At 41.6% G+C, this 13,200-nt stretch overlaps 1 protein-coding gene across 24 annotated transcripts in view; it reads right to left on the bottom strand.

Moving 5' to 3' along the window:
• Positions 1 to 13,200, bottom strand: part of ARMC2 (armadillo repeat containing 2) — a 151,033-nt gene that overhangs the window by 94,588 nt on the left and 43,245 nt on the right. For 18 of the 24 annotated variants that reach the window (XR_012433337.1, XM_074036816.1, XM_074036824.1 and 15 more), the window contains 2 exons: positions 9,095 to 9,171; positions 3,838 to 3,936 (listed from right to left, as the gene is read on the bottom strand). Coding sequence is in view for 15 of the 24 variants with exons in the window: in XM_074036816.1 (XP_073892917.1) it covers positions 3,838 to 3,936; positions 9,095 to 9,171 (176 nt within the window). In the remaining 9 variants the exon portion in view is untranslated. Of the gene's footprint in view, positions 1 to 3,837; positions 3,937 to 5,921; positions 6,038 to 9,094; positions 9,172 to 13,200 lie in introns of those variants that run through there. The other 6 variants (XM_074036831.1, XM_074036826.1, XM_074036828.1 and 3 more) reach the window with 2 other exon arrangements.

Here is a 13,200-nt window from a genome sequence, read left to right as displayed (position 1 = left end):
TGGCAGTGGGTGGTCCTCCAAGTATTTTTCTAACACTTCCTTCCACAAACTCTTCAGCCTGGTAGGTTCTATTCAAGAATACTTGTTTTTAGCTTTAAAAAAGAGGTTAGAAGAAAGGCTCACGGGTCAAATTTTAAACTATTGATCAAATCAATCCTTTATACCAAATAGTTTATTATAAATGCTCTACAGCTGCAAAAGACAACTTGAATCTACGAACTATCAAGATTTGCAAGGGGCTAAATCTAGTGGGTAAAAGTTTGATGTGTAACAGAGAGTAACATAATCTCAGAGTAACTTCTATCCCCCAGTATATGTATTCATCACAAAGGAAAGAATAAAAACTTGACAGTGGATACAGCTGTGGGACACCACCAGCAACAGAACGCAGCAGCATTGTGTACTCCTGGCAGGAGGCGCTGACAGGGACACAGCGGCACTCGTGCTCTGCCTGCCCAAGATGCTAACCTGGAGCTCATCACGGGGAAAACATCAGACAAACCCAATCTGCAGGACAGTCTGTAAAATATTCCTCAAATAGATCAAGATCATGAAAGAGATGTGGCAAATGATGAGAACTTGTGATCCAGGCTTTTATTTTTTCTCTAAAGGAAAGTATTGGGACAAATTGGCAAAATCTGAGTAAGATTTGTATAGTATTGTATGGTAATTTCCAGATATATAAGAGAATGCTTTTGTTTCTAAAAAATATACATGCCAGCCGGGTTCAGTGGCTCACACCTGTAATCCCAAAACTTTGGAAGGCCGAGGCAGGTGGATCACTTGAGGCCACAAGTTTGAGACCAGCCTGGCCAACAGAGCAAAATCCAGTCTCTACTAAAAATACAAAAAATTGGCAGGGTGTGGCGGTGTACACTTAACATCCCAGCCACTCAGGAAGCAGAGGCACAAGAATTGCTTGAACCCAGGAGGTGGAGGTTGCAGTGAACTGAGATCGTGCCCCTGCACTCCAGCCTGGGCAACAGAGCAAGCCTCTGTCTCAAAAGAAAAAAAAATTAGGCCAGGCATGGTGGCTTGCGCCTGCAATCCCAGTACTTTGGGAGGCCGAGGTGGGTGGATCACAAGGTCAGGAGTTCAAGACCAGACTGGCCAATATGATGAAACTGCGTCTCTACTAAAAAAAAAAAAAAATTAGCCAAGCGTGGTGGTGGGCACCTGTAGTCCCAGCTACTTGGGAGGCTGAGGCAGGAGAATCGCTTGAACCTAGGAGGTGGGGGTTGCAATGAGCCAAGATCGTGCCACTGCACTGCAGCCTGGGTGACGAAAGCGAGACTCCATCTCAAAAAAAAAAAAAAAAAAAAAGAAAGAAAAAGAAAAAAGAAAAAATTAAAATATGCATGCCAAAATACTTAGGAATATGGGACATTAGGTTGGCAACTTGTTCTCAAAAGGTTAAAGAAATTAAAAACTGTGTCGTGGTAGAGAAAAAGAGAGGGACGGGGAAGGGACAGAATGAGAAAGCAAATGCGGCTAAGTGTTACTATTGGGGGGATCTGGATGAAGAATATACAGCATTTTTTGTGATAGTCTTGCAACTTTTCTGTAAGTCTCAAATTATGTCAAAAGTTAAAAAAAGAAAAAGAAAAAAATTCTCAAGGGATCAAGTAATCCAGCCCTGCCACCATTCACTGATGTTTTGTTTTGTTTTTTGAGACAGGGTCTCTTTCTGTTACCCAAGCTGGAGTGCACTGGCACAATCACGACTCACTGCAGCCTCGACCTCCCAGGCTCAAGTGACCCTCCAGCCTCAGCCTACCACGTAGCTGGGACTACAAGTGCATGCCACCATGCTCAGCTAATTTTTGTATTTTTTGTACACATGGGGTTTCTCTATGTTGCTCAGGCTGGTCTTAAACTCCTGAGCTCAAGTGATCCTCTTGCCTTGGCCTCCCAAAGTGCTGGGATTACAGGCGTGAGCCACCATGCCTGATCCATTTGCTGTTCTTAATGTTATCTAGGGAGAGAGATGCCATATTTCCATGTTTAATAAGCCTTCTTCTGAGAAGGGAGATTCATTCACATTTCAAATCCCCACTCCTGTTAAATTTTCTCTACTAGTGTGCATGGTAGGCAGAGCCCTTAGCACCCTCTTAAAATCCTTCCGGCTGAGCTGGACATGGTGGTGTGAGCCTGTAGTGTGAGAACCACTTCAGCCCAAGAGTTCAAGGCCAGCCTGGGCAGCATTAGTGAGACCCCTCTCTTTAAAAAAACTCCTGGCCAGGTGCAGTGTCACGCCTGTAATCCCAGCACTTCAGGAGGCCAAGGCGGGTGGATCATAAGGTCAGGAGTTTGAGACCAGCCTGGCCAATATGGTGAAACCCCCATCTCTACTGAAAATACAAAAAAATTAGCCGGGCGTGGTGGCGGGCGCCTGTAGTCCCAGCTACTCAGGAGGCTGAGGCAGAAGAATAGCTTGAACCCGGGAGGCAGAGGTTGCAGTGAGCCAAGATTGTGCCACTGCACTCCGGCCTGAGTGACAGAGCGACACTCTGTCTCAAAAAAAAAAAAAAAAAAATCCTTCTTTCCTGTAGGAAGACTTCCTACAAGAAAGGCCTTCACAATACTGACTCAGTGTCCCCATTCAATGTTTTGCAATATATTTTCTTACGTAACCTTTACCCAGACTCATTGTTCTTCTCACTATTGTTTGCACATTATCTCCTAAGATAAAGGGCCCAAAGCTAACCTGGCACACTAATACGAGGGGGAACATAGTAACTCTAGAGGGGAAAAAGTCATCACATTCATATCCTTAGGACTTTGGGCTGCAGAAGCCTTTTGAGATAACCTAGTCTCCACCTCGTCTGGCAGGTGAGGACACTATTGCACACAGAGTCTAGGTGACTCCTCATGGCCATATGCTTAGCAAGTAGCAGCACCAGGACCAGAAACCCTGTCCAGGGCTCCCACATTAACTATGAACACAGCCAAGCACCAATGGGGAGCAGAGGAGGGGTGAGGTCATTTGAACCTTTCGGGAATCAGGTCTTTTGCAGCACGTCCCTGTTTGGTTGCTGGAGAGGATTCATTTACCCTGCTTCTCTTAGAGCATAGTCCTGTGGCTACCAAGCTGGTTTGCTCACCAACAACTCCTAGCAAAGGCTTACTGTGCACTGTGTGCCAGGCACTGGGCTCGCCCTAGGGCTATGACCACTGCTCCAGAGGAGCCTGGTTCAACTTCAGAAAGAGAATCCTTGAGGAGCTGCAAAGAGGGAGAAAGTGGAGGGCCATCCCATGACACGCTTTCCCTCCCCTTGCAGGGACCCATCGATCATGGGCCTTCACTTCTGGGGCAGTTCAGAGTGCAAGGGTGGGACACATCCCAGGCCATTTCCCATGCTGTGGGTGGTATTCCTGACAGATGTGCTCCCTTCAAGACAGTAGGACATATACCAGTTGGACCAAGGAAACCACGGGCACACCTGTCAAGGACGCCAGTTTATGAGACTCAGCTTCCAAGCCTGAAATCTGTTTTAATCTTTTACTTTCTTGAGTATGAACAGCCACCTGAGAGAAGTTAAACCAGCATTTCCTTGGGCAGAGGAAATGATAATTAATTTATATTACAAAGGAAATTTTAGAAATTGGCTCTCTTGGTGCACGTAAAGCATAATCTTACTAAAAATTATGTGTGCATGTATTATTTAATACACACAGGGTAAATAAATAGATGACTTCATTTGTTTTTGAACATGTTCACAGAAATGATAGTGAAAACTTACTAAAAATATCAGGGCAATGGGGAACACATAAATAACTACAGGTATTGTTTTTAAAAAAACAAAAACAGGTTTTTGTTTTGTTTTGTTTGTTTACCCTTTTCTAATTCACGCAAAATCGGTACAATCCTTGTATTCCAAAAGACTTCGTCTACTTCTATTTCTGCGCCCTTTTCTTGCAGGTCAGCTTTTGGGACTGCAAAAGAAATCCAGAACAGGAGAAAAAGTTATGAAAAAGGAGTTGTCATGAAGCACAGTCAAAAGCCTTTACTATTCATCACTACAATTAATAAACTAGAGAATTAAATTAGCCTTTGCTCCCCAAGCCTGACTATTTCTCATTAGAACTACAGGTCTTCTAATCAAATTACCCCAAATTAAACTCAGACTGGATAACGTAAACAAGTCAGAACTTTAAAATATGATCTGGTCACTTCATAAAGTAGTCAGCTTTGTAAATACTGATGACTGTCAGTAAGGCAAACAGTTCTGAGTTCACTTTTACTTAAACGTATCCCTCTGTAATATAGAATAAATAACTATAGATATGTAAAGAATAAGGATTTTGAAAATGTGTAATGAAAAATTTTCTAAAAGGGAGACCTAAAATGACTTTCTTTTCTATAGAAATAAGATGTCCACACTAACATGGGGCCAGTAGCATTAACGCCAAGTGATTTTGTGTGGTGCAGCAGAAAAGCCGGGGCCTTGGGGGCTGACAAATCTCAGTTCAAATCCCAACTCCGTTAAGGACATGGTGAGTGACTGGGGTCCAGTTTCTTATCCTTTCTGAGTCTCTGTTTCCTCATCAGCAGAACAGAATATTTGCCTTCGAGGGTATAATAATTAAAATATATGGTATAGGTAAAGCTCTGAGCTCAGTGCCAAGCCTTTAGCAATATACAGTATATAATTAATTTCATTTCCCTGATTAAACAAGCACACAAACAGGTAATCACCCCTGCAGTATCTCATACCTGTGTGATACTAACAAGCCATCAAGAGTAGATGCTGCCTGTGAATATGGGTTGCAGGGAATAGCAACCATTGACTGTGTACTCTAGATGCAGGAGGCCTCCATTTCATTTTCACAGTAACACTACGAGGAGGTTCCCAAACAATCCCCATTTTGCAGGTGAAGAAAGTGGAGCCCAGGTGTACTAAGTTATCTGCTCAGGGTCGTATAGCTCCCCAGCCTCTGCACTTGACCTCAAAGCTATGCTGACTTGCAGCAAACTAGCCAACTAAAGGGTAACATTGGGGGGAAATCTAACTCGTATTAGAAACTGCGAATTATGATTATATTTCACACAGGCAGTATCTCAAGATCTAAAACACTGACTGTAGCTGGAGGTGGCATTGCTGTGCTGAGGCATTACTGAACAGTGCTGGAGATGTATTCCTCAGTCTCCCTTCTCTGAAGACCACCCTTTAAATCCTTTATCTGGCACTTGGTCTACATCAAGTCAGGGAGTCCACGCCCTCTCGGGGCAGGGTGGACCTGGTACCAATTAAGTGTACACACAGAAGGTGCCTGGACCCTAAAAATGTCACATAAAGAGTTAGAAATCAGGAACAATCAGAGGGTGAGAGGCTGGAAGAGAGAGAGACAAGAGGCAGAGAAACACAAAGAGACAGAGACAGAGAGAGGAGCAAAAGGGTATATAGCCCATATATTTTCAGGTTACTTTAAACAAAGGACAAGTTGAGCAGGAGGCCTGTTAATAGCACAGGTTTGGAGTCACCATCCGAGTTTGCATCCTAGCTCTGCCACCTACTAGCTGGTTGACTATGGGCAAATTGCTTCACCTCTCTTCTGTAAAATGGGGTAACAATGGTTATCTCTAAATATTGTGATTAGGATTATTAATTTATTTGTGCTCTTCTGTATTTTCCAGTGCCTCTAATGCATTATTATTATTCTTGAAGAGAAAAATATATACAACACATATTAAATGTGTGTAATACCTTAGTACATATCCATATTAATATTGAAAATATTTTAATATTATTTTTTAATATTAATATGGATCAAAATAAAATTCTCTGCATCAAGAAATCCAATAAAGTCCCTTGACGATTATCTGTACAAATAGCAGAGAAATCCATAGATAACACATAATGGCATGTATTGAAAAACTCATTTGAAATCAGAGATATATTTGAATTCTGAATACTCACACCATCAAATGGTGCTGATGTCACGCAGGAGAAGCAGGGACACTGTACAATCTATCTATCCCGCCCAACACAGAGGCCTTCCCCTGTTATACTACATGCTAGAAATGGCCACTCTCAGTTGCAGCAAGTCCAGGCTTGCCTTTTATCAACCCTTCCCACTGCCAAGAGCAGCTGACCCACACAGGGCATCCAAGATTACCTAAGCAGCAAAAGTAAATAGAAAGAGGTTGTCAACAAAGCTATTATTAAACATTTGCAGTGCAGTAAATAGCCTTAATAGCAAGGTTTCAGATAATCTATCTAACCCAGTACAAGACTTCACTATAAAATACTAAATTGAATTGTCTTTAGGACAAATTAGTCCACATCAGTACAGATTCACAATCCCTTATCCAAAACCTTTGGAACCAGATATGGTTTGGGATTCGGAAACACATGGATTTTAGAAAGTCAATATGGTATACACATTGCACATCACAAACCACCCCCGCAGGGCCTTCTGCAGCAGCACCCTGTAGCAAAATATCTGAATATTCACAGTAACAAAATGAAGACTCTAACTGACTTCCCATCAGGCTCAGGGATTTCGGAACTACAGATAGTTTGTAGACTACCATCTCAATCTTTTGGATCATTGTTTTTATGAATCTGCCCTAACTTTGATAATTCATGGATGTGGATTCTAAAAATAAACATGAATGTTCAAGTAATACAAAAAACATAGTTTCTCATATTTGTGGATAATTAACCTATTCAAAGTCCAAAGTATATAAAGAATAAAATAAAATAAACATCTATCAAGGCAAGTGAAAGCCAGAAAATAAGTCAGGCAAGTTATTTAATCCACACATATTTATGACACACTTACATTTACTAGAAACTAGACTTTGAGTCCAATAAGTTCAAGTCTGCATTTTTTACCTCCTATGCAATATGCTGCTTAATACAGAAGTTCTATGAGAAACCACGGCTATCAACTGTTTTTCAGGACAAATAAAATGGATAACTTATTCACCCCAGAAAGAGCTAAATTACAGGGGTGAGTCAGAAATCACAGAACAACTTATTTAACCCTCATGGGCCCTTATGAATGTTTCTGAGATTGGCTTCTCCTCAGAACCGAAGTTACTGAGTCACTGGTATGAGGGTTTCCTTCCAACCCTCTCCTAGGAATTTCAAAGTGCACAGTTGTGTCTGGCTATAGCCTTTCTACCTCTTCACTCACCCTGGGCCTCCCCCTGCCTCCATTTTATACACAATCCCTGAGTTACTCTAGAAAATGAAGCATGGAATCATATGACTGCTTTTTAAGATACACACAGACAAATAACAAAAAGGTTGTCTCAATCTTGGGCAACAATCTAATATTTTAGAAAGCACTTTCATCTAGGTTCACAGTTTGCTAAATATAAACATTATGATTCAACAGGAAATTGGGTAAGTCAAGCAAAAATTTCAGCATGTTTTTGAAGATTTTGCTGTCTCAGTGGTTATAGTTGTTAACCACAGCTTTGAGTTCTGGACACAAAAACCCGACACAATGTTTGGATTGGCTGATGTTTTTAGCATGTAAATGTAAAATCCTTAGCAACTATGCTGGCTCGAAAATTACTATATCTAAGATTTTCCTGAGTAAAGAAATTCCCAATGGCACAAAAGTCATTTTATTGATAAAAAACTAAGTTTTGAAGATAACAATTTTTAAAATCTAGTATTCAGTATTGTAAAATCTCATGTGTACAAAAATATATGAAGAGTATAACAGACACCAGTGTATCCCATACTAGTTTGGTCAGATATTAACATTTTGCCAAATTTTTATCCTTTCCCTTATTTTAAAGAAATGAAACATTACAGATGTGTGGCTCCCTGCATCCATTCCCCTCCTCCCTCTCCCTCTAGGGGTTACCACCATCCTAAATCCCCTGGTTACTATGATTACACTTGACTTCACATGCTTACCACATGGCTGTGTATCCGCAAACAATATATGTCTTTGCTTTTGCAACTTGTTTCATCTCATATTATGTTTATACTGAATTTACTCAATATTACAATATACAAAAGCCCATGAGTTCACTTTTCTAACAACTATATTCTATTGCATGAATACATTTTGTATCATTTCTAGACTGTGGTTTATATTGTTACATACTTTCTCAATTAAACCGTTTAAAGGCCCAAAGGACGGTCTTAGTAAAGTTAATATAGTTTCATTTAAGTGAGCAATGTTTTTTTTTTTTTTTTTTTGAGACAAGTCTCATTCTGTTGCCCAGACTGGAGTGCAGTGGTGTGATCTAGGCTCACTGCAAACTCCATCTCCCAGGTTCAAGTGATTCTCCTGCCTCAGCCTCCCAAGTAGTTGGGATTACAGGTACCCCACTCCCTCACACCATGCCTAGCTAATTTTTGTATTTTTTTTTTTTTTTTTGGTAGAGATGGGGTTTCACAATGTTGGCCAGGCTGGTCTTGAACTTCTGACCTCAAGTGATCTGCCTGCTTCCAAAGTGCTGGGATTATAGGTGTGAGCCACCATGTCCAGCCAAGCAATGCCTTGAACTCAAGTTTTTAACCCAAGAACTATGTTAATGTTAAGTTTTGCAACTTCCCAAATGCTTTTACAAAATGATTTCTACAAAACCATTAAGACTGTCATCTAGGCCGGGCATGGTGGCTCACCCCTGTAATTCCAGCATTTTGGGAGGCCGAGGCAGGTGGATCACGAGGTCAGGAGATCGAGACCATCCTGGCTAACACTATGAAACCCCATCTCTACTAAAAATACAAAAAATTAGTCAGGCGTGGTGGCGGGTGCCTGTAGTCCCAGCTACTCGGGAGGCTGGGGCAGAAGGATGGTGCGAACCCGGGAGGTAGAGCTTACAGTGAGCCGAGATCTCGCCACTGCACTCCAGCCTGGGCGACAGAGCAAGAAACTCTGTCTCAAAAAAAAAAAAAAAATGCCATCTACAGACGTTTGAGGCATCTGAGTTGGGTAGTGGTAAGATGGTAAGATTGTATGAATATAATAAAAATGTATAAAAATAAATGTTGATTTGTGATCAAATTGGACAAACTTCCTGAAGTTTTCAGTGAGCCAACATAGATATCTTCGGTGCAAACATTTTTCCTTTAAGTGGAGATGCTGCAGATGAAGGAGTGTGGGGATCCCTCACCTGCTTTGGTTTGCAGCCTGCTCAGGTCTGAGCTACTGGGGCGTGATGAGTCCCTCGCATGTCTCTTCCCCTGGTCCCTAGGAGAAATACATAAAACACTCAGCACAAACGTCAAAACACTTCTAATTTTGTAAATGACAAGAGTCTGCTATATACAGTTTCTTCTTTATTATTTTGAGATAGGTCTCACTCTGTCACCCAGGCTAGAGTACAGTGGTGCTGCAATCACAGCTCACCGCAGCATCAAACTCCTTTCAGCAAGTGATTCTCCCACCCCAGGCTCCCGAGTAGCCGGGACTATAGGCACATGCCACCATGTCTGGTTACTTTTTAAAAAACATTTTGTAGAGACAGGGTCTCACTATGTTGTACAGGCTGGTGATTTTGGGTCTCAAGTGATCCTCCTGCCTCAGCCTCCCAAAATGCTAGTATTATAGGAGTGAGCCACTGTGCCCGGCCAATATACAGTTTCTGAAGAAACCATCGAGAATTGTTTATAAGGTGGGGTTTGGTGCTCTATATGCTGTTTTGTTTTTGTTTTTGTTTTTATGAGATGAAGTCTTGCTCTGTTGCTCAGGCTGGAGTGCAGTGGCGCAATCTCTGCTCACTGCAACCTGCCTTAGCCTCCCCAGTAGCTGGGATTACAGGTACACGCCACCATGCCCGGATAATTTTTGTAGTTTTAGTAGAGTCGGGGTTTCGCCATGTTGGCCAGGCTGTTCTCAAACTCCTAACCTCAGGTGATCTGCCCGCCTCGGCCTCCCAAGTGTTGGGATTATAGGCATGAGCCACCACCCTGGCCTTGATATGCTGCTTTAATTTACCTTTGATTTCCAAGTAAGATTTATCTTTTTAAAACAAGTCATATTTGCCTAACAACATGAAATACAGTTACTAGAAAGAACAAAAAATCCAGTTTACTTTGCAAATCAAAACAAAATTGGTTAAGGATATATACCACAAGAGGTCACTGTTACAGTAAGAAAGAACTCTGGGATGCTTGGATTACAAAAGCCTAGCCTTCGGGAGCTGGGAAAGACCTCTGTCTCTTTTTCTCTCTTCCTCCCTCCCCTCAACCCTGCAGACAAAGAAATTATGTTCCAGCTGGCCAGATGTGCCCAAGGTCACACAGTAAAGACACATTTGGAACCTAGGTCTCATAATTAATAAATTCACTTCTCTTTCCACTACATAAAAATGTGCCCTGGTTCCATTTTTAAAATTAAATTAATATTCTCTCAAAATATTTATTTTTAGAAATATTTTAAACGTTAAAAAACTGAAAATAAATTTGGACAGTCCCCAGATGACAAATATTTTGTATTCCAAACAAAAGAGCAGTGGCTGGCCAATAGCAGGATTATATGCTCAGGTTTTTAAAAAGTTTTATTTAATGTAGAGAACATCTCTGAAGGATACAGCTTCTCTTTAGCCAGAGCTGACACTTAGAAGTACTGACTTTTAAATATCTGCACAAAATTCCAAAGTAAAAAAACGCCAGGAGAAGCAGAGTGCAAGTTTTATATCAAAATTTCTTTTTGGCCATCAAATATAATAGTTGTCCCAAAAAGCTCACAGAGAAGGCCTATACATATGATAGTCCCGTGGACATCTGTATGTGCCCGTGGCTTCTGCTTCCTGTGTAGTGAGCCCCCCAGTGACTATGCTGTGTTGCAGCTTAGCCCTTGGCCTTTCCTACCGCCCTGAAGATTAGCTTCTCCAAATACCATTTTTTACCTCATAAACATGTTCCCCCCCCACTTTTTTTTTTTTTTGAGATAGAGTTTCACTCTTGTTGCCCAGGCTGGAGAGCAATGCGTGATCTCGGCTCACCCCAACTTCCGCCTCCCAAGTCCAAGGGATTCTCCTGCCTCGGCCTCCTGAGTGGCTGGGATTGCAGGCGTGCGCCACCACGCCTGGCTAATTTTGTATTTTTAGTGGAGACGGGGTTTCTCCATGTTGGTCAGGCTGGTCTTGAACTCCCAACCTCAGGTGATCTGCCTGCCTCGGCCTCCTAAAGTGCTGGGATAACAGATGTGAGCCACAGCGCTCATCAGCCACTCCCAACCTTTTTTTCTTTAAAAAAAAAAAAAACACTTAACACATCCTTTAATCATAAAATAGGAAAAAGATGAAGCCAATTTTCCAAAAATTATCTAATTAATATTCAGAAACAACTGCTTTATTTGTATATAATAAAAATACATGATAGCAAATGTCCCAAGCCAATCAAAAATGGCTATGGGGATAGGGACCTCTCAAAGAAGGCAGAAAGAAAAGAATCAATACCAAAATGATTGATTTTGGTAAAGGTAAAATACCAAAAGTTTGTCAGGGTGTGGAGCCAAGGAAGTTCTCATATTTATGACTCCTAGAAATAACGAGAAGGTTTGAGACTAGGGACAAGGCCTTCCTTTCAATATATACAACTGCCCTATACAACTATTAAAATCAAGCAAGATACTTTTCAACTGACGGGCTTCCAAAGTCAATGGTCCACTCTCCCTGCGGTCATGGTCAGTGATGAGGTTGCCTACATAAATACCACACGCATGTATCCCCACTTCTAGGGGAAAAAACGAAGTGTCCTTCTTATATGCAAAAGCTCAGCAGTGCTGAGTCTCCCAGTTCTCAAGAAGAGCACAGAACTAATTAACTCAAGATGGATTAAAGATGTAAACATAAGACCTAAAACCATAAAAACCCTAGAAGAAAACCTAGGCAATACCATTCAGGACATAGGCATGGGCAAAGACTTCATGACTAAAACACCAAAAGCAATGGCAACAAAAGCCAAAATTGACAAATGGGATCTAATTAAACTAAAGAGCTTCTGCATAGCAAAAGAAACTATCATCAGAGTGAACAGGCAACCTACGGAATGGAAGAAAATTTTTGCAATTTATCCGTCTGACAAAGGGCTAATATCCAGAATCTACAAAGAACTTAAACAAATTTACAAGAAAAAAACAAACAACCCCATCAAAAAATGGGTGAAGGATATGAACAGACACTTCTCAAAAGAAGACATTTATGCGGCCAACAAATATATTTTAAAAAGCTCATCATCACTGGTCATTAGAGAAATGCAAATCAAAACCACAATGAGATATCATCTCATGCCAGTTAGAATGGCAATCATTAAAAAGTCGGGAAATAGGCCAGGTGCAGTGGCTCAAGCCTGTAATCCCAGCACTTTGGGAGGCCGAGATGGGCGGATCACGAGGTCAGGAGATTGAGACCATCCTGGCTAACATGTTGAAACCCCGTCTCTACTAAAAAAAATACAAAAAACTAGCGGGGCAACGTGGCGGGCGCTTGTAGTCCCAGCTATTCGGGAGGCTGAGGCAGGAGAATGGCATAAACCCGGGAGGTGGAGCTTGCAGTGAGCTGAGATCCGGCCACTGCACTCCAGCCTGGGCGACAGAGCCAGACTCTGTCTCAAAAAAAAAAAAAAAAAAAAAAGTCGGGAAACACCAGATGCTGGAGAGGATGTGGAGAAATTTAGGAACACTTTTACACCGTTGGTGGGAGTGTAAATTAGTTCAACCATTGTGGAAGACAGTGTGGCGATTCCTCAAGGATCTAGAACCAGAAATACCATTTGACCCAGCAATCCCATTACTGGGCATATATCCAAAGGATTATAAATCATTCTACTATAAAGACACATGTACACACGTATGTTTATTGTGGCACTGTTCACAATAGCAAAAACATGGAACCAACCCAAATGTCCATCAATGATAAGACTGGATAAATAAAATGTAGCACATATACATCATGGAATACAATGCGACCATAAAAAAGGATGAGTTCATGTCCTTTGCAGGGACATGGATGAAGCTGGAAACCATCATTCTCAGCAAACCAATACAAGAACAGAAAACCAAACACTGCATGTTCTCACTCATAAGTGGGAGTTGAACAATGAGAACACATGGACACAGGGAGGGGAACACCACACACTGGGGCCTGTCAGGGGGTGGGGAGCTAGGGGAGGCATTAGGGGAGCATTAGGAGAAATACCTAATGTAGATGATGGGCTGATGTGCACAGGAAACCACCATGGCACGCGTACACCTATGTAACAAAACTGCACGTTC

This window comes from Macaca fascicularis, chromosome 4 (assembly GCF_037993035.2).
Source record: "Macaca fascicularis isolate 582-1 chromosome 4, T2T-MFA8v1.1".
NCBI lineage: Eukaryota > Metazoa > Chordata > Mammalia > Primates > Cercopithecidae > Macaca > Macaca fascicularis.
This window is presented reverse-complemented; position numbering and strand designations above follow the sequence as displayed.